Below are 21,770 nucleotides of genomic sequence, written 5' to 3'. Positions count from 1 at the left end.
GTTACATTTAACAGAGTACATAACACTTCAACACTTCACTATCAAAATAATAACCTGTGGCACATTTAAATACCTTTCAAAGAAAGATGGGGAGCAGGCATTCATTGACATAGTCATAGCTGATGAGTTCTGGCAGTCCAGCCCATCCAACATAATGTCAGCGTAATCCTCTGCACTACAAGATGGTGTACGTGGAGTCTGCATTACTTCCTCAAAGCTGGGGCAGGAGATGACAGACGTTGGTGTGGGTACACCAGTTGGCCTATTTTGATCTGGCCTGGGAGAAGCTGGGAGGTTCTCCTTCATTTGGTGGCCAGCCAGCCAGTCCTTTGAGTTTTGATTGTCAGTAGGCTGGAACTTCCTGCCAGGGGACATCATTTGGGCCGGGAGACCTACATCCTTTAGCTTCTTCTCTTTAAGACCAGACTCCAGACTGTTGGATTTCTTTGACGGCTCACTGCGGTTCTTCCGTACTTCCTCTGTGGACTTGGTTTTCTCCTTGAGTTTAGGGTCCCCTGACTTGGGTCTCAGCTTCTCCATCTGCTTCATCCTCTCTTTATGTTTCTTGTGGCGTTCTTCAATCTCCTGGTCTTTGAGACTCAACATGTGACCAAAACTTGTCATTTGATAATCATCATCCACCAACAGTTTTTCACGTGGACGATTATCTTTCCGTACTGTGTCTTTGGACTGAGAGAGCTTTTCATTTTCATCCTTAGCCTTAGATTTACTGTGATCCATTCTGTTGTCTTTGTCCAGTGGGTCCCGATTTCTTTCTTTTTTCATATCAAATTTAGGACTTTCTTCTTTTGACCTGTCTTTCAGAACGGTGACCTGTGGACTGTCTTTCAACCCTGATTTTACATCCTCTTTGGAGTGTTTAAATGACCCAAAACCATCGATGTACTTATTCTTCTCCTCCTTGATTTTTTCCTTATGTTTCTCCTTTTTCTTCTTGTCCTTCATTCTGTCACTAATTACACCAGTTGTTTTGTCTTTGTCTTTTTTGGACATCTCTTTTTCAAATTCCAATGTTTTATCAAAGTCGTCTTCACCGTCTCCTTTACCTCCAAATGGGAATGTGTAAGGGTCTGCCTCAAGAGGCATGGGCTCTTTCTCAAAAGGTAGGCTCTCTCTGCGACTGTAGGACTCTCTGATCTCCTCTGTCTTGTCACGTTTGTCTCCTTTGTCCTTCTTGACCTTTTCTTTCTCCTTGTCATGGCTTTTCTTGGATGAAGATGAAGAGGAATGTCGATGCCTCTCTTTCTCTCTGAACTTGTCCTGTGGTGTAGATATCCTGTCCTCGGACACATCAGTCAGACTTGTGGACTCATAGTAGTTAGTTAGGACCGGCTCATGGCCTCGGTCAGTGAAACTATCGGAAGAGATTTCACTGTTCTTGTCATTGGAGTCATCCTTGTAGTCATTCATAGCTTCCTCCTCCAATTTTTCTAAAAGAGATTTTTCATTTTCACCACTGCCTTTTGAGGGTTTCCTTTCCTTAGAATGATCCAGCTTGTCTTTATATTTGCTCTTTGTCTTTTCCTCACTGGTGTCTCTTTTGTCCAACAGCTTCTGCTTATTTTTCTTCTCCTGGTTCGAGTCCACTGACATTCTGTCTTTTCTTTCCTTATGTTTCGCATCTACAGAATCTTTCTTGTCTTTGTTGTGTTTCTCTAGGGAGCCTTTCCTCTCTTTACCTGTGTCAAATGCGGTCTTTTCTTTCTTCTTCTCTTTGTGTTCTTTTTCTTTTGCCTTTTCTGTGTTATGTTTAGCCTCTGCAGATGATTTTCTAATTTTTTCTGAAGGGAAGTGATCAAGCTCATCCTGATCAGGTGTTGAGTCTTTTCTAACAGAGTCAGACACAAGTGCAACACCACCATTGTAACTGTCCTCATCATCATCACTTTCATCAGTGAATATGTCAGCTATCTTGTACCATGTTTTCTCCCGTATTTTCTCAGGTTTTCTTTCCTCCTTCTTTACCTCCAAGAAATCCTTTTCCCTATCAGCATGTTTGTCTTGAGAGGTCTTTTCTTTCTTGTCCTTAGTCTGTTCTGAAGACATCTTCCGATCTTTGTCTTTGCCATGAGACTCTTTGTGTTTGTCTTTGGCTCCCTCCTTCTTGTCTTTGGTGCCCCGGTCTGCATCCTTGTCCTTGACAGTTTTTTCCGTGGAGCTTTTCTCACTCTTATCCTTCTCCTGATCAGCTCCTCTGTCTTTTGTTTTCTCTTTGTGCTTGTCAGCTTTTGTCTTTTCTCGCTTTTCCATTGCCTCACCCTTCTTTTCTTTCTCCTTTCCAGAGTGGTTTCTTTCTCTGACATCACACGATTTACTGACAGCGTCAATGTCCTTGAAGAAGGTATCATTGCCATATTCATCTCTTATAGATTCCTGTTTGATTTTTATGTCCTTTTTGAACTCATATGAGTCTTTACGTTCTCGACTGTTGTCCAGAGAATCCTTGTCTTTTTTGTCTTTGACTGTTTCTGTGGACTCCTTCCGCTTCTTTTCTTTTTCGACTGAGTGACTGGAGTTTAATTTTTGTTTTTCTGACCAGTCTTTTTTCTTTTCATTTGTTTTTTCTGAAGAGTCTTTGTCTTTCTTCTTAGAAGTAGGTTCTTTCTCTGATCTTTTGTCGTTGTGATCTGATTTCTTGTCCTTGACTTTGTTTTCTTTTCTCCTTGTCTCTTCCTTAACAGTCTCAACAATCAGTTTAACAGAGTTGTTGGCTTTGTATTCCTTGTACTCTTTGACAGGAGCATCCCAGCTGTCATCTCCATATAGAGAGGAGTCAGAGGACATCTCGGAGCCCCATCTGTCATGATGGTCATCTGAGGCGCTTAACTTTGTGTCCTCCAGGTTGAGGAAACGATTGTTAACGTCATAGCCTTCATACTCAGACTCTTCCTTCTGTGCTTTGTCTTTTTTACATTTATCCTTCTCCTCCTTTGTGTTTTTCTCCTTGTCCACCTTTAGATGCTTTTCCTCCTTCTGTTCACTTTTCCTGTCTGCTTTTGAAGAGGACTTTTCCTTGGACTTTTTCTTTTTCTCCTCTTTGTGAGCCTTTTGTTTATCCTCCTTAGGCATCTCCTTCTCCTTGACATTTCTTTCCTTGTCAGATTTTACAGGCTTTTCCCGCTCCTCCTTATTTGTCTTGGCCTTGGTAGAGTCCTTTGTTTTCTTATTTTTCTCCTCTTTTGCTGTTCTATGCAGGTCTTTTCCAGATGACCAATCCTTTTCTTCAGACTTGTTTTTCAAAAGCCTATCCTCCTTTTTTGAATGGTCTTTTTCATGCTTAGATAATTTGACCTTGCTCTCAGCTGGAGATTCTGACTCAACAATTAAGGACTTCTGTCTTGAATCATCAAAATCAAAAGAATAGCTCTTGACAAATTTCTCATTCATGTCTTGATTAAGCACTAGACTAGGAGCTTTGTCCTTTTCCTTATTTTTGTGCTTGTGCTTCACTTTATGCTTTTTCAGCACTTTGCCATCTACATCGGTTTTGGAGACCGCACTGTCTGCATTGGTGTTTTTGTAGAGCTCAGAATTCTTCTTTTCTACTGTGTTACTGTGCACATTGTTATTCTTTTTCTTGTTCTCCTGCGCTTTCCTCTTTACTTGTTTTATTGACTCTACACTGGAATCAGCAGAGGAGTAGTCAGACTCACTGGATAGTCTTGTTCTGACTGAGTCTGAGAGAGAACTGACGTCTGACCATGTAGGAGATGACACAGTCTTCCAGCCATCTGTCCTCCACTGCTTTGGATGTTGTTCTGCTAATGATGGTACTTGTTTCTGAGAGTTCAAGTTTCCATGGGAAGAGGACGAGGATGCATTAAAGCCAGGGGATTCTTTCAGGCTTGCTGCAGAAGAGTCCTTTATACTATTTGAGCCCTTATCATCCTCACTCTCCATATCTCCACAATCAGAGTCAGATGTACAGAATTTGTCATTGACTTTGCCAAACCTAACCTCTTTACTGACATTATTTTTACTTTCCTTCTTCCGTTTCTTTTTTACTTTATTCTTGTCTTTCTGTTGTTTAGAGCTCATGCTGCCAGAGTCTCTAGTCTTGGTATTTGTTTGCTGGGCTTGTTGCCGTGGTGTAGGCGCTGGCGTGAAACACAACGTCCTATCATCCTCGTCTGAACTGTTACTGTCAGAGATGATCCGCCTGACAGTTTTCTTTGGTGTGAGCGAGTTGCTTTTGGAATAGGTTTTGACCTCCATCTTGGGTATGGAGATGAAGCTGTTGGCCTTGGTGACCGGATCCTTACGGAAGTCTTTTTTCAAGAGGTGTTTATCATCCACAGGAGGGACACGTTCCTCCTCATCATCCTCATCAAATTCGTATTCATCTTTGACGGGCGTGACAGCAGATTTAGGAGGGTCTGCGGTTTTCCCTTTCGACTTCAGGCCTTTCTCAAACTCTGAGTCTGTGTTATTGCCATCAACAGAGCTGGACGGGGCAAATGAGGGGGCATCTTCCTCCTCTGAAGATTCTGTGGACAGTACAAAAAGAGGCACAATCAATACATGTTTTTATGTAACATGGCCCCATCTTCACTAATACCTTACTGAACTTATAAGAGTCATGTAATTAGGTGATTCACAGATTTATTATTACATACCTGATGAACTTTCTTCACTTGAGGTGTAAGTGCCTTTCCCCAGCAATAGATTCAGCATAGTTGGAGAGTTGGCAACCTTCAATGGTGTTTCACCTCTCCTGTTGCTTTGACGTGGGTCCCCTCCATACCGTAAAAGCAGCTTAACCACCTGAAACAAATAAAATAAAAATAATAATTTATATAAATTGCAGTTCTAGATGTGATTACCAAGTTCTATTGTGGTTCTGAATTTTGAGGTCAACGGTTAAATGGTAAAAGGTATAATGTTGAATGCATTTAGAATTGAGCTGTCTTGGTTGAGAGGGCATTATTTTTTTTTTTAACCTTGAAATGTCCATTGTTGGATGCATCGTGTAGAGGGGTGTCGTCATCCAGACCCTTGGTGTTGACCTCTGCTCCGGCTGCCAGCAGCTGCTTGGCCACATCATAGTACCCCCTGTTGCACGCCTCATGCAATGCAGTCCAGCCTAAACATGAGAAAAATTACTGTGTGAGAGGTGTATGCAACATATGAATAAATACATATCGCTATATACACAAAATAAAAGACTGTGTATACACTGAGCCTCTCACCTGCAAAGTCTTTTACATTCACATCAGCTCCCTCGCTGATGAGCTCCTTGATGCGGCGTACCTCTCCACGGATTGCTGCTCGGTGCAGCCGAGTCTCTCCTCTCTCATTACGTTTATTCACTTTGTCTTTGGTTTTAGATGCAGAGTTTGGCGTTCCCTTCTGACCCAGACTGGACTGTGACGGATGCTTTGGTGTTGTGTCTGAAGATAGGAGATAGACACTTCACTTTAACACAACAGTTTTTAAGGCACATTTTTAAGAATTTTATTTTATCTTTGTGTCTATTTTGTCTACCACTACCAATAACAGTTTGAAGTGCATACAGCCAGAAGGGGGCAATCTTACACCAACAATCGACACCACAGTGTTTAGACGTACTTCACTTGAGCTCATTTCATCACATTTACAAGATTAAACTCAAGCCTTAATCACATTTACATTATTGAGTTTGCACAGCTATTGTCCCAAATGATATTTAAAACGCACTCACTTAATCTATGTCCATGCCTTCCGGCATGCAACAAAATGAATTAATATATAAATAAAAATATCTATGCATTTTGGTCCTCACTAACGTAATTCTATCTCAAACATCAAAGTAAGACACAAAGTACAATGTTACAACAATAATTGCTATTTTAGTTATCTGAAACAGGTAAATGACTTTGTCTACCAAAACAAAATATATAATTTGAGAGGACATGATGAAGAAGTACATTTTATGAATAATCAACAAACAGCAGAGAGGATATCAGATAACAAATACAAAAACTAAATGTTTGCAGACCTTCTGAATTTGGATTTCTGTTGTGATTGGGCTGATTCTGAGATTGCACAATAGGTTACAGACTAATGCAATAGTTTCATTTCCTTGAAGGTCCCATGCTGTATTTTATCAATAATTCCACTACTGTAGACAAAACAACCACCTTCTTACTGACAGCATGGGTCTACATTGCAGCTGTAATGAGAATTAATCTGAATTATAATAGTATAACTAGATTAAAATTCCTGACCAGAGGTAGAGTTTGACTGAGATGTGGCAAAAAAACAACAAGCGACCTCCAGAAAATAAACCAAAACAAATCAACTCCATACCTCAGCCGCCCAGCCTCTCTTTTTTTAAGCTCACCTTCATTGCTGTCCCAACCAAACACACACAAACACTGTCTACATTGAAAGTTCCCTCCCATCCCTCTTTCCCTGTCCGCCACCCGTCCACAGAAGACGTGGCCTCCATGATAAGCACGCACCTGGACTGTTGACGGACTCCTCGGCTGTCATTTGCATGAGCAAGGCCACCTGCTGCCGCTCAGAGAGGGGGTACCCAGCCCGGATCCCTGGCATCCCCATTCCAAACGGCAAGCCCGCCTTCCGGGTGTTGGTGGGCTCCTTTTTAATGCGCTTCCGCTCTGGACCTGGTTTCTCTGTAACAAAATTGAGAGGAGAGAAGCAAAGTTAATCTTATTGCGTCGCAGAGACACACATGTATGTATGCATGCAAGTAACTACATTTCCGTTCATGCACACCCATAAATAAAATTGTGCAAAATAATAAAATGTAAAACATAGGAAAAAAATAATAAAATGTAAAACAGAGAAAAAATAAAAAAAATAAATTAAGAAAAATAAATAATAAATGTCAATGTGAAATAAATTAAAAGACCAGGCAGACAAATAACAAATAATGCAAAGATTAAAACTAAGGGCTATAACATTACTGTTAAGTAAAAGCCATACAAACAAATCAAATTTTCTAAACTTTGAGGAAGGGGAGGGTTTTATTAGTAATACCAATAAAAGACATTCAATATTATTGTGAAATCATTCATTGTGTAAATGTATTATCTCTCTCTCTCCTATTATGACTACGAAAAAAGGATAAGTACTTAAATTTGTCATTATTAGTCATCGTCTTTTGTGCCACATTATTAACAAATCTCTCAAATCTTTAATATGTCATAAACAAAGACCGTCACTCCCATTTCTTTAATCCAAAAATGTTTTACCATTATGACAAAAGCATATTGAACATATTACAACAGTAGGACTAATTTTAAATTTTTTTTCCCCCTCTCTATATATCCTTTAGATAATAATAACAAAAGCCCTTGACTGACTGTTTACTTTCTCAGACCAAAAGACAATGAAGCAAAAAGTATTCAATTCATAATGATTTAGCAAATAGCATTCTCATTATTGCACACAGTTTTCCCTCTTGTTTAGAATATCCCACTGCAGAAAGTCAGCCAGTTTCCATGCCTATCATCTAAATAAACCTCTGTTAAAAAACAAAACGTACTTGCTCACATACTACGCACTATATATGTAGCCCAGTATGTGAGAGGTTTGGTGGTAGGAGGGGGGTGACTTTCGTGTTATTACCCAGCTGCCCCTGAGGAAGGGAGGGGCCAACAAGCAGAGTGCTTATGTCTGTCCGTCTCCAAGCCAATCAGCCCGAATTGAGAAGAGAGGAAAGAGGGTGTGACTTGGCAGAACCACAGTTATTATGAAATAGTTGGTTTACATTTCAATTCAACGTGGCCTTGCCAAGGTCACCACATGCCTGCCTGCCTGCCAGGCTTACTGGAGACACGGTGCTACTGGACAAAAGCAGCTGCTCCACAAAGACACACCCAGCAATTATTTTCAGTAGCAACATACCATCTGATGACCCTTACGGAGGGTAAAAGCTACACAACTGTAACACTTCATCACTAAGGGGGAACGGCTCCCACAGCAAGAAAACGCTAGCAGCAATACAGACCGCTACCATAAAGAGGGAAATGGAAACAGCAAATTGAAATGTGCGGATAGAGAAACACCAGCAGAGCAGTAGATGTGTCTGAGCCTGATTTCTTTGAGAATTTTCTCATTCCAAGACTGGCTGCATTGCTCAAGGCCACAAACACACAAGTAAACAAGGCAAGAAGGAAGCATGGCGGCTCACGCTTCCGGTGGCTACAGGCTTTCCAGGAAAAGATTTTTCCAGTCTCAAGCACAGAGCTGATGAACTTTCACTAACATCTGCAAACACTTAGAGCTAATGTGCCCCCACCCCTCTTTGATACACTCTCACGTTCTCCAAAGCATTTGCCATTTAGACACATTCCTTCTGCTAGGACTTTAACAGCAGGAACCACAGAAGCAGCCCAAACATGTTTTTTGAGGAGCAGAACAGAGAAAGTGCTATGCTAGCTTTTCCAGGCTTAGTTTACAAGATTGGGAACGAGGAAGGCAGTTATTACCCTGATGCACACTACACACTGCTACTAAACAACATACAAGGTCAAAGTCTCTAATACAAGATTCCTCATCAGTGGCAGCAACTGGAGTCCTCATCTCTGACACGGATCAGACTCCAGGTAGCACATGTCTATATGCAGATGGGGGAGCAGGTATGATCACACTTTCAATTTGACAACTTTTGTACATGCGTGTGAATTTAATCTGACAGGATGTTGTGGGAAAATCAGACACAGCTACACACAAAATGTGTTCCACATGTTAATAAAGGCATGGTTATGATTTTGCTTTCATATGGTTTTTGTTTGGTTAATTACCCTGAGAATTTAAGGAAAGCTACGGCTCAAAATGGTAAAAGATTAAACAGGACTGTAGGCCTACAATTATTTATCATCTTGTGACATCTTGTGTGAACTACACAAATATGGATTACTGAATTACACAAAGAACAAACAATTACACAACATAGTGTGCCTGTTTGCATAGTATGTATTTCCATTGGATGTCTATTTAAGGAACACTTCTAGGGCTTTTATGTGTCTTGGTAAAATGATATTACTCAGCTTACAGACAGGGTTGAAACCTTACGCTCCATGCTGCTTGAAACTTGATTAACAAGATAAGATAAAAGGAGAATAAAAAAAGAAAAGCAGGCCACCTAGGGATAGTCACCCATGAATAGACTGCCTACCTGAGCCAGGGGAGGGAACCGCATCAAACATAAATGTCTTGTTATAATAGAGGCAGATTTTTATATGGCAGGCAGACGATAATACAGTGTTAGCTAACGCCAAAACAAATAGACTGTCTGGTTCAGTCAGCCAACAGACTCTATGACAAGAAGAACCACTCTAACCAGCCTGACCAGGTATGTTTGACCAAAGCAGGTTAGAGTGAAACAATGTTCTGCTTAGGGACTAATAAAAATTGCATAAACAGGAAGTGAAGGGAGAAGAGGCAGGAAGTGGCCAACAGGATGTTTTCTCAATGCTTTGTATTGAGCAAGAGAAACTTAAATATACAGTTTGAACATAGTGGGGTGTACGATGCTCAGTCTGTCCTCTCTGTCCAACTGGCACATTTGTTACTCATTGCTTTAATCAATTTTGAAGTGAGTCTACGGCTTCTGTGCACTGGCTTTATTCAGAGCCAGAGTGAATGAGACCGAAAAACAAATCTCTGTGTAGTAACATGCCAGGGGGAAAGATGTGTAAGATCTGTGCAAACCACTGTCTCCTTTTGCAACCCACACTACATGGCTCAGCTCACACCTTCCTTAAACGTTCACAAACTGGCCATCATTACTAGGCTGTACAACTGACCCAATGGCAAAGGCATTGCTGCAATTACAAAGAAGAAGACTGCCGAAAAGGACAAAGTGACTCGGTTTGAGCATATTATATTATATAAAGCCACTGACTTAGATCATGCAAAGCCAGCTAAATTAGTTTGCCCAATAAGTTAAACCTTCTGTACATTGTTAGTGGGCATTTTAACACCCCAAAAACAATTCCTCAGTATTCAAAAAGCATGACGGCCTGCTCAGACATGGTAAGGTGCTGTGTCAGTGACTCAGACAGACAGTTTCTGTGATTGCTCATTTTGAATGGTAGTATAGCTAAGTTTGCAGAAAATAAATAATAATAATAATTAACTGTAATAATTGACTGTCTCCGTTCAGCAATGCAGAAATTATTTTTCACCTTGTGTAACAGTGAGAACTTATTACACAATTAAATCACTGTCTGACAAAGACATGAAAATATTAGTGATGCAATGACTGATTAGTTGATAGAATCGTTTGCAAACAAAAAGTAAATAAATATTAATTGCCCCAAATAACCTCATTAAAATTGCCTGTCCAACCGACAGTCTAAGACACAAACCTTTATCATCTAAAATAAAGAAAAACAGCAGATCATTGCATTTAAGAGACTCAAATCTCGGAAATGTAAGTATCAAATATATAAAATATGTCAACAACAACAACAACAACAGAATTGTTTGTTTGGCTGCAGTCAAACACAGTTGAAGTGATCAGAGACAGCATGACATGACAGAATGAAGTCACAATTTAGTTGTTTGGCAACAAAAATAAGATGAGGTGCAGAAAGAAAAGACTGTCATTGTTTCGGTGCTTCGGTGAGGATGGAGCTCTTCACAGAAACAACCTGAAAACGCTAGTTGTTTTCACATATAAAAAGCATTTTAGGAATTATCATTGTTAGTGGGGGCGTAGACTTAATCTGATAAGATTGTTCTACCAATCTATCCCTGAAGTCTGACTGTTGCTGCTGCTGTGGATAATGGTGGTGAGGAGGAAGAGAGGAGAGGAGAGCGGAAGAAGGATGACTTCAGGAAGGAGGAATGCTGCTGTCTAGCACTCCTCAGGAGGAGGTCAAGGGAGGCTTGGCGATTCTGCAAAGGGAGGGATGAGCACTGAAGTTTGGAGGGCTTTGATTAACTTCAACTTGAATGATCTGCAGTGTCCACAGGCATACAGCAAGTACATATGCCTGCCCCTCCTCTATATTATATTTATTGTAAACACTATGTAGACAAAATGTGCATGCTAATTGGAATCTGAGTTGATAGCAATGCATATAAGCAACATCAACTTTACTGGCAGGCCTTGTCTGCCATTATAGAAATGGGCAATGCCGTGAAATACATTTAAAGTCCGCCCAGGCTCCGGCTAGAGTTGATCTTTCAGATAAACTTGGCATTCATCAGAAGACAATTTCCAGCACTTGATTTAAACACACCAACAAACAATATAGCTGAAACATCATAAGGGAACCAAATCCAAATGGATGGAAACTGATCGGATATAATTTAAAAGCTACATTGTAGAGAATCTACCTGTGGTGTATTAAAATAATGCGCGCAAGCTCTTAAACCAAAACAATCACTAGATTAAATAATTTTAAATTATCTTGTTATTGAGAAGCAATCACTGACCTAATATATAATATTAGCACATAAACACAAAACCAGCTACTTTTATAAAACATTATATTATTATTACCTTTTAGCAGACTTAAGCATTATTACTATACTATAGCACATTCTTTTCCTTTTATGTTAACTTTAACTGTAATAAAGAATGTCCTTACTACAAAAGACCAAATAAATATCAATGTTTTTCTTACAGTTTACACAGCTGTAGCTATGGACAAAGCTATAGAATAATATGGTATACGATACCAAACCACACGGTTTATTCCATTAAGCTGCAGAGGGATTGATTGTTGGTAGTGGGGTGGGGTTGAGTGGGGGGTGGGGAGTGTGATGTGTCAGAGGTGTAACATTTTGCAAAGGGCCTAGACACTGACCCAGCAGGGTCAGAACTTGAAAGGCCAAACAACAAAGTCCGACCATAAAAACAGATATGCAAAAAACAAGCCAATATACAATTGAGAAAGGCATGCAGACAAATAAAGTCCTGACTAACCACAGAAATAGATACAGAGCAAATACACTTCTCGAACCCGAATAAAACTATTAGCCTACCCAACCTAAAACAACAAAAAAAGTCCAATGTGATGCAATACATCTATAAAAACTTTAAGTACTAAGATGACGCACAGATGACAGCAACTTGATTGTATAAACTGTGAGAATTATGCAAAGGCATAAAATCTGCAATCTTTCAGGCTTCTACAAAAGCCAATTCAGAAACAGCTCTGTTCATAATAGCTTGCAGAGAGGTTGAGAGTTAAGGGCTGAAAGACCATATAGCCCAAGCCAATAACAGATCAATCTATTAGCATACTAATAGACAGACTGTCCAGCCATTGTCCCTGATATGAGAGTTCACACCTCCCTCTTACTGGGGGGGGGGTTTGAAGGNNGGGGGGGGGGGGGGGTTGAAGGTAACCGCTTTCTTAGAGAAGCAGCCTAAGAAAGCCAACAGGTAAATAATATGAAACCAACTATAAATAAAATAATGTACAACAAACATACATCAGTGTATGCAAAAGGCAATGTCACATAGACAAACAAAACAGAGATTAATTTAAGAGTCAATCAAAGGAGTAGTGAGAAAACAATTTAGAGATTTTCAATCAATCAAAACATTCCACTTATTTGTAACTACCTTAAGCTACACAGCAATTACACACAACCCCACGTCTACAAAATACATGTCCAATCTTTAAACATCAAACCACATGTCATCAGTTGCAACACACACACTTTTAGCCTTCCACTCCTTTTTCAAGCGTAGTCACATAACATAAACCAATGTAGCGAACTCAGCCAGCACTGCTGATGAAGGCTGTTACCAAAGCCTCTGAGTTGGACCATTATCAACAAACTAAATCCTGAACCCTGAAGCCCAAAGTCAAACAAGCATGAGCAGTACTCCTTCCCTCTTTCCCTAATTAAGGAAAACACAAAGCTGGACCTTACCAAAGCCAGACCTGGTCAGGCCTATACGGTATACAAATTCCCACTTAATTGGATCATGATTTTGCGTGGTCCTCCTCTCCTTTCAGACTGCGATTCTTGGAACAAATCCCTCGGTTCTGCCACAGACACGCAGCTCAGTTGAAGCTAGAACTGGAAGCCCATTCACTACACCAAGCCCATCCCCCCTTTCACAAATCACGCCTAAGTACTTCCTGAAAGCTTGAGAGGATGTGATGTAATGAATTTTGTTCCTCTTGACTCTCACTTAAAAGTCACATGCAGGGGGAGATTACATAACATGAGTAAATGCATTCCAATATTCTCTTACCTGAGTCAGAATCTTTCTGGTCTCCATTAGCTCCAGCAGTGAAGGGCAGCTTCCTTTTAGGGGCCTTTTCTTTCATCTCTTTGACCCCATCACTGCGATCCAATTTGGGAGTCTTGTTTGACAACACTTTATCCTGTAAAAAAGACAAGACAAATCAGAACACTTTAAGTGACATGGTTTAGAGCGAGGTGACACAGCTTTTATCAGAATAAATAAATGACAGCGTAATCTAAATGTCTACTTTTTTGTGAACAGAAAGTATGAAAAGTTAAAGAAAAGACATAGGCCAATACAGACAGACATGTATGAGCTAGCTGCTGATCCTGCAGCCTCCTCCTGTAGTTGGTGCCATTCTCTGCCCTGACTCTTTTAAACAGTATGGGCTCTGCAGAGCAAAACTTTTCCATGGAGTTTCCTTCTAGATTCCTGGCTCCCCAGCCACAGCACAAAGAGCCAGGCGCAGGGAGAGGAGGCTAAGCTGACGCCGGCACGGCTCTGTGGTCTACAGCTGCTGGAAACAATCATAAGCCCAAGTGTATCTGCTATCAACAGATGTAAATACTTATGTGTTTGTTCAATTTGGTTCTTTGTTGTATTGGGATCTGATAGTGACTTGCTTATCCTGGCTAACAGCTTTACAACAGTTAGAACTGAAAAGACGCGGCAAAAAAGTAGTATGTCTGGCATTATTTATGATGAAAAGTTGTAGGGTTACTCTTAAATAGCAAGTACTACGAAGCTTTCATTAGCAATTGTTCATTATTTTTTAAAGATTCAATGAATGACAGAACAGAGCATAACTGAAAAAAGCAAGCAGAGCCCCAGAGTTAAAAAACATATAAACAAAACACTGTAGGACGCTACACAATATTAGAGGAAATAGTCAAAGCAACACTTAATTCTATTCATATCAAACATATATACAATGCTTTACTAATTTTAATGTAAACCATTATCCTAATTGTGCAGTGGACAGCTGTATAAATAAAAACTATTTAGAATAAGAGAAGCCCGTCTTGGCAGATACCCAATGGTAAGGTACACGGTCTGTATCTGGGGCCAAATCTAAAATAAAATAAATAAAAAATATAAAAAAATCCATACTTCGTATACACTATGGCAGCATTAAAAAACCTGCCTGGACTTTTTACGAACAACTGAAATTCTTAATGAGTGTAAATACATACAGAGCAAGCAGGTATGGTACAAATTGAAGTAGCATGGAGTCCGTTCACTTTACAACAGCAACTCCACTCACCCAGACCTGCACATTTAAAGAGTCTCTATCACCAAAGCAGCAGTGGCTTTGTTTCGTTTTCCCTCCACCACAGGAATTAGATACATTTGATGCACTTTAACTGCAAAAGGTGTGTTGTCTCAAGACCACAGAACTGGTTGCAGTAACTGTAGTAAAAAATATTTAAGATTGTGAAAATGTATTAACAATTACCAATCGGCTATTTTTTATCTATTACTATTAGAAAATTATTGATATGTAAAAAATACTGACCTTTATCACTACATTATTTGTCATGTGCATTTCTGGTGCATACTATGCAGACTATATGTATCACTATATTCAGTAGTCGGTACCTGAATATTTTAGGTACTGACTGTGCTTGTAGAATACAAAGTGTGTATTTTGGTGTAAGGTCAAGAAGTTTTTAATCCATATGCTTCATGTACAAAAGGTTTAAAGTGTCATAATGGAAATGCAGGAGCAGGTCAGATGCAATGTACACACGCTCACTTTATTTCACTTCATTTCTCTGCCCTACCTTCTGTCCCCTACTCATCTCTCTCTCTTATCCTCAGGGCAGGTTTTCCATTATGTGTCGACTCTTTGAACTCCTCCCCCTGCCCTGCCCCAGTCATAAGACTATGATGTCATGGTACAGTAGAGACAAACAGTGTCAGCTACAGTTAGCTGATCTCTCTCTCCCTTCCTCTCTCTGTCTGCGTCTCAGCTACACAAAGACTTTTACAAGGAAACACAATTTGTGCAAAAGCACGATGCACACATCTGGGCATTTACGAAAGCTACATTACATTTAAGAGATGTAACCGAGATGCAAGGGGTAATTTTGTTAAGAGAACGTAAGGTAAAAGCGGAGGTGAATTGCACTGGTCTAAAATGGTCAAATCAGCAAAGCTCATCTCCAAGTTAGAGTGGGTTGTTTTTTCTGAATTAAATTTCAAAAAAGCTTTGACAACTAGAGACTTTCCTCAGATCTGCCTTCATAAGACACCCTGTTTGATGGTCGCCCAGCAATGCCTGCTCTTTTCGTCTCTCCGTTTTCCACCCACCCCTGTGCACTTCATTCCCTCCCTCCCTCCCTCCCTCCATGCCAGAGTCTGATGCAATCCTTTGCAGAGGGCTGTAAATCCATGCCTGCATAAGCTGTACCTCTCCTCTCTTCGCCTCTTGGTGCTGCTGCCGGTAGCTTAACAGTTGGCACACACCATGACATCATCAAGCTGCGCCCAACACTTTGTTCCACTGCAAACAACATGATGGTACCTGTGTCAAGTTAAGGGTATGCTACCTTCACAGCCTGCATTTCAAGACAGAAGTTGTCTTAACAGGCCAACAAGGCTGTCTTACACCAAAAGGTGCCTCAAAGTATTTCAAGGACACAAGCACTGCATTCTTGGCAGCCATCAGTATAAAACAATCTGTTATGCAATAGTTAATTGTGTAAATGTGCTTCAGGGGTTCCTGGTGAAATTGTGAAATAACAACTGCAGTAACCTCACGTAATTTATGAGGAATCGTCAGTCACTGGTAAATACATATCATTATTAATCTAACAGAACAACCCCTGTAAAGTGTAAATAATCAAAGGTTCATCTTCTTATTGTTGTTATACTTTCTGTTGTAGGGATGGTCCCAGGCCCTCCGGCTAACTTCCCCTTACTGCCTATAAGCCCTTTGAAGGTTTTATAATAGTAAAGTTGATCAGAAATAGTGATTTCATGTGAGATTTCAAGGACAGAGAGCAACTGAAACTTGGATTATATGCTATACACAAACATTTGGTTATTGGCCACAGTGTAGGTTTTTTAGTCTTACCTTCTTCCCACCCTGCTTTTCCACCATGTCGGTGTTGAGTGGGAAGTGGTCCAGCTGGGGGGTTTTAGAACCCCCACCTTTGGGCATCGTTCAGCTCTCGCCACGCCAAGCTTCATTCACGCTGCCATTGCATCGTCATCAACCGTCTGGAACAAAGAGAAAGAGATGGTGGGAGAAGTTAGCAACTGGCCACTACGTTTCTTTGAAAACACATTTACACACTGCCAGACAATGCAGCCATTAGCGGTACATCAAGCACTCTATTTTCAACCAATACACCCCTGCTCTGGAGGAAGAGCAGTTGAGAAGGACGACAGCAGGCCAGGTTGCAGCTGTGGCAGGCAAAAAGATGATCTGTTCTGCAGGCTGAACCCAAAGAGGAAGCTGGGTCTGCCCAAATACCTTCAAACATGCTTGGTAATCTCTGCTAATTTTAAAGCAAGATAAACTACAGTCTCTTAAAACAACAGAGGCACACTATTCATACTAAACACACTACAGCTAAAGCAGTCATATACTAGGATTTAGGAACGACATTAGGACAGACTATGTAAGGTATTGCATAACCCCAATGTTGTGGGCTACTGAGAGAGCTGGGAACAGCTGAGGAATGTCTTCAGGAACATGAGTGGCACGTCTCAACAAAAACCCAAACAGCTATTTACCACCATAGCTAGCCACCCTTTGTAATTGTGGGCTTTACCCTTTCCTAATTCATGGCATCCTACCAGTTAAGAAGATGGAACATAGCTTTCTTACAACAACAACAAGAAAAACAACATTTTAATCATGAACTTGTAGAAGAGAGAGTTATGTTCAGTTTAACGTGCACTGTGTTCTCTGTTGACTTTGACCTGTATGCAAGTACCCAGCAAAAGCATGTGCATTACTATCCTCTGCCTTCCTTCATGAAGAGAGGCCTTCTGCTTCACAGGGCCATGAATTAATGAAAAAAACTCTCCTCCATAATGCACTTTTTCTTCTGAGTGCGTCCAAGTATGATCCTTGTGACTGACTGACTGACTGAACAGATGAGACCGTGGCTGCATCATTTTTTTTCTCTACTTTGAGACACTGGCACTCCTATCTTCTCTGGCGCCACTTCCATCTACCCTCTCCTGCCCCCACCCTCCTTTCCTTCCCTCTGCAGTTATCCTATTCAAAGACTGCTATTTATATCCCTCCAGTCAAGTCAGTCAAGTCAAGACAGCCAACCAGCCAACCAGAGAGGCACACAGCTACAGAGGATGTACTGCTCCTCTTTTACTGGTGTATGGAAAGAGACACATGAGAGAAACAGCAAGCCACAACCCCTTTCCTCTCTCCTATGGCATGTTGTTACTCCCTGTTTGCTACTGCTAGACACTCGCACCAACCTCCCCTAAACTCCCACCTCTCACCACACCAAACAAAGTGGCAGGAAGGTCGACTACTTGCAGAAATAAACAAACCTCGCAGCAACACACACACACACACACACACACACACACAACGACACACACACACACACCACACACACAACACACACACACACACACACACACACACACACACACACCTCAAACTGGGTCAGCTGGGCTTCTAGAACAATAATCCCTGCACTATTTTGGGACTACTATGATGGGCGGTTATAGCAACAGAGTATTTCGCTGACATGTGAAATACAGGAAAATGATGTTTGTAAGCTAGCAGTCACACAAAGGCACACACAGGGAGAGGAAACTGTGTTCATGACCACAGATCTTATTTTCTTTGTAATTCCATCCCAATCAAAAGACACATAACATCTGCTAACAGTGTGGGTGTGTTTTACTCAGTGAAGTTTTGTTGGTTTTGTATTAAACAGTTGATTAATGTCTTATGTGTATTTGTGTGTACATACGGGTGAGACCAATTTGAACAAAAATAACACTTAGCATATGTAGCAAATCAGGCTGGTATAACAATTTATAAACCAAGTTAGTTTTGTGAATTGTAACTGAATTTTAGTCTACTAAATCATTTTTTAAAACGTTATAAGGTAATGTATAATGAAACCAAACATGGCTGGCTGGCTTGCAAACCACAGTGACAACAGCATCCTGTGTCTTACAGCCACCGTATGAAAAAACAAAATAACTCTTGCATTGTATTGTGTGTAAGTTTTAGTACTTTACACACTTGCGGAGAGATTTTTACTGAACAAAAACACATTAACCGATTACCTACAAGATATGATTTTTAGATATAAAATGTAGATTTAAAATATCAATAAAGATATTAACTTAAGAGAGAAATGAATACAGCTTTAGTTAAATATTCAAACATGGAAGTCAGGTTTAAGCTATGAACAACATATTGACTATTGTCTGCTGGCCATTGCATCTCCTGATATTACTCACGCTCTAACAAAAAAAAGCAGCACTGTTGAGTTTTAATGTTTTATACATGACGTCAGCCAAGTTAGACTTGGCCATGGAGACGATGACTGCAGAACGAAGTGGCGAGAGGTGAGCCAGGGAAGCAATCTCTTCCAAATGAAGGACAAGACCTGCCAGAACTACTATCCATCCCTTCTCTCTCACTTGCATAAACACACACACCTTTCTTGCTATGCCCCCCATTCTTTTCTCTCCTCATCCTCTGGTATCCTCTCTATCCTCTGAGCCACTCCCTCTGCGGTCAGATAGAGGCCAACACTTCAGCATATTGCAGCATACTGTGTGCACACTCACAGATGCACTGACACACACCACAAGTACACTTACATCGGGTTGTTATAGTAACAGCTTCATTGAATTGGGAAACGTAACATTAAGGCTGGCTTTGAGACTAAATGTGTGTACTGAAAATCTACAAAATGTAAATCAACATCTTGCCTGTGTCTAAAGAAATGAGCACGGGCAATTTGATTAATAACAAATATTAATTCTCTAGTTAAAACAATTTTAGTACAATATTTCGTGTTCAGCCCACTCTAGCTTGGTAGTGATTTACTGATGTAGGGCTGCACAATTAATCGCAGTATATTATTGAAATCGCAAAAGGGCCAAGCCATGCTGCAATTATTTGATAAAGGTAAATGTGTGTCAAAACATCAACAGCATTAAAATTGAGTACTGTAGTGCTGCAGAGATGCCCTGGCCTATAAACGTTGTTCTCCAGATTTTAAGAAAACATGTTTGCTTGGTAAAGGCCCCCAAAAGATGTATATCATTCCTCAGTCCGACTAATCGTGCACCGTATCACAATCTCTCAAAATAATTGCAATATGATTTTTATAATGAGATGCATATATACATGCTATATTCATTAAGATGTGATTGTCTACAATATAAGATCTTGTGTGTCTTCATGAAAATCAATTAAAAAGCTAATTTAGTTACAGACTTCTGCTGCATTAAAAAAAACGTATAAAACTATGATGTGAAATCAAACAGCATTCTAGCATTGCAAGCAATTTTCCTACAACGTGCAATCTTGATATATTTGATATATATATATATATATATATATATATATAGATATAGATATAGGGGAAACAAAATACAGCACAGGGAAAACACAAAGATGTAAACACACACACAGACACAGCTGAGATGAAGCAAAGGCGCAGAGATGAAAAGCAGTTGTTCGCTCAAACGCCATGCCACTCCTAACTCATGACTCTCATTGTACACAAAGAAACACACCTCACATTTTCCACACTGACAGCTGAACAACAAAGCAGTACCATGCAGGGATGGGCATGTTGCTCTCTGTCTGTGTTGTGTGTGTTGCGCGCACAAACCCTGTTGCCTATTGCACAATCAAGATACAAATCAGCAGCACACTCCCTGGCAGTCAGTCAACTGATACCTCGGTGTTGGTTAACAGATATGCTACGACTTACACACAGTCACATCAATGGTGAAGCAAGTGTTTTACAGGGCAAATTCTCCACATACCAGTTAAGTTTATTCTTTTCTGAGATAAGAGTTTACTCCCTTTGAAAGTCATCACCCCTGCTGCAGCAGCACAGTCAACATCTGTGAGGAGGCTGCAACTGAAATGAGGTATTCATACAACATTCTGTTTCAGTGTGTGTTTTCTAGAAGATTGACAATGACAGTGAATAAGACACCGTTTTTAACATTGCAAGTGCCCCTGTCCCGCAACTAAACAAATATGTCAGGAGGGAAAATGAACAGCCATCTGCATTGCCACAAAGATAGTTGAAATGTGGAAATCCAAAGATACACTAAAACACTGCTTCGACAAAGCATCCAACACATCTGATGCTGCAGCAAAATTTTCCTGGCACAAGTTTATGGCTAACGCTAACAGCTAAAAACACAGAGTTGTTTAAATTCATTTTCAGGGGCATTCAAAGGCAATTGTTGTTGGGAGTAACGTTTTCACATTCTGCACATAATGGTGTTCCAAGGTCTTTCAAGTCCCTTAAACCAAAAGCTGCAAGCATATAGTGCCAATCATGTGGAGGCCACAGATACTGACACAGCTTGTTTTGTTTTGATTTAGCACCACCCACCATTGCACACTATTACTGGTTTTAGGGAAGTTGGTAAAAATTACAACTTTGCTTTGGCAGAGAGATCACATTGCCTCACCACTCTCTGAAAAACATATTGTTTATCTTTGATTATTCACAAAATCGGTGTCAAGATTGAAATTAATTAAGATGAGCAGCAAGTTAAGCCTGAAGTAATTTTATCGTAGACTTAAATCCCTAACTGGATTACCCATCTTTGCCTTGAACCTCCCTAGGTTATCCAAGGCCTGTTTACAACTGGCATTACCAGGCGTCTTGGGTGATCCGATCACAAGCAGACAGCTTTAAAAAAGGACAGGTGTGAATGCACCCAAGTTGCACTGAGGACGCATTGCAATCTGATTGCGCAGACCACATTCGTAGGTGGGCTGGGCCACATATGGCCACATTCTTTTAGCAGTGTGTACGCTGGGCCACATTGAAAGACAGCCTACTCAACTGACATCCTCTGCATAAGCAGAAGTAATGTATTTGTGTCGATGAGTACACACGAAACACGCTGTCTGATTTCTCTTTGGGCCGAAGAGTCAGCGCAACAGAAACTGGATGATTTCTATCACAACCGGAAATGATGTACCTGTTTATTTGCATATAGAGCAGTGGACATGAGACGCCATCACAAGCGGTCACTGGAGACGCATGTGGAGATGGATTCTAATTCCAGGTGTGAACACTAAAGGGCTTATGATCAGATCACTCAAGATGCACCTTAACGCTAAGTGTAAACAGCGCCTATGTGATTGGTCACTGGATACTGGACCACGCTTTCAGTGGTCAAGTGTCATCCATTGCTGCATCCCATTTCTTCCCTTGGTTATCCTCATTCTAATAACACATCAAATGCAGGGGTGCAAAATTACTTTATAACCAAACCTCTCTCTTTCCAATCAGAAATTTCTTACCATCACAGAAACCAGTTGTCAATACCTTGCCAAAAGGACGCATGTTTGTGATTAGCATATCTATCT

General features: G+C 40.5%; 1 protein-coding gene across 2 annotated transcripts in view; it reads right to left on the bottom strand.

The window, feature by feature from the left end:
- ankrd11 (ankyrin repeat domain 11) overlaps positions 1 to 21,770 on the bottom strand; it is a 93,219-nt gene that overhangs the window by 5,844 nt on the left and 65,605 nt on the right. For both annotated transcript variants that reach the window (XM_035682395.1, XM_035682396.1), the window contains exons 3-9: positions 16,272 to 16,417; positions 13,199 to 13,331; positions 6,465 to 6,638; positions 5,211 to 5,411; positions 4,962 to 5,104; positions 4,638 to 4,785; positions 74 to 4,508 (exon numbers count right to left, since the gene is read on the bottom strand). In XM_035682395.1, the coding sequence (XP_035538288.1) occupies positions 74 to 4,508; positions 4,638 to 4,785; positions 4,962 to 5,104; positions 5,211 to 5,411; positions 6,465 to 6,638; positions 13,199 to 13,331; positions 16,272 to 16,358 (5,321 nt within the window). In that variant the 5' untranslated portion in view covers positions 16,359 to 16,417. The remainder of the gene's footprint in view (positions 1 to 73; positions 4,509 to 4,637; positions 4,786 to 4,961; positions 5,105 to 5,210; positions 5,412 to 6,464; positions 6,639 to 13,198; positions 13,332 to 16,271; positions 16,418 to 21,770) is intronic.

This window comes from Morone saxatilis, unplaced genomic scaffold, assembly GCF_004916995.1.
Source record: "Morone saxatilis isolate NCDOM2014 unplaced genomic scaffold, NCSU_SB_2.0 Contig11, whole genome shotgun sequence".
Taxonomy (NCBI): domain Eukaryota; kingdom Metazoa; phylum Chordata; class Actinopteri; family Moronidae; genus Morone; species Morone saxatilis.
Note: the sequence above shows the minus strand (reverse complement) of the source record. Positions and strands in the feature narration are given on the sequence as shown.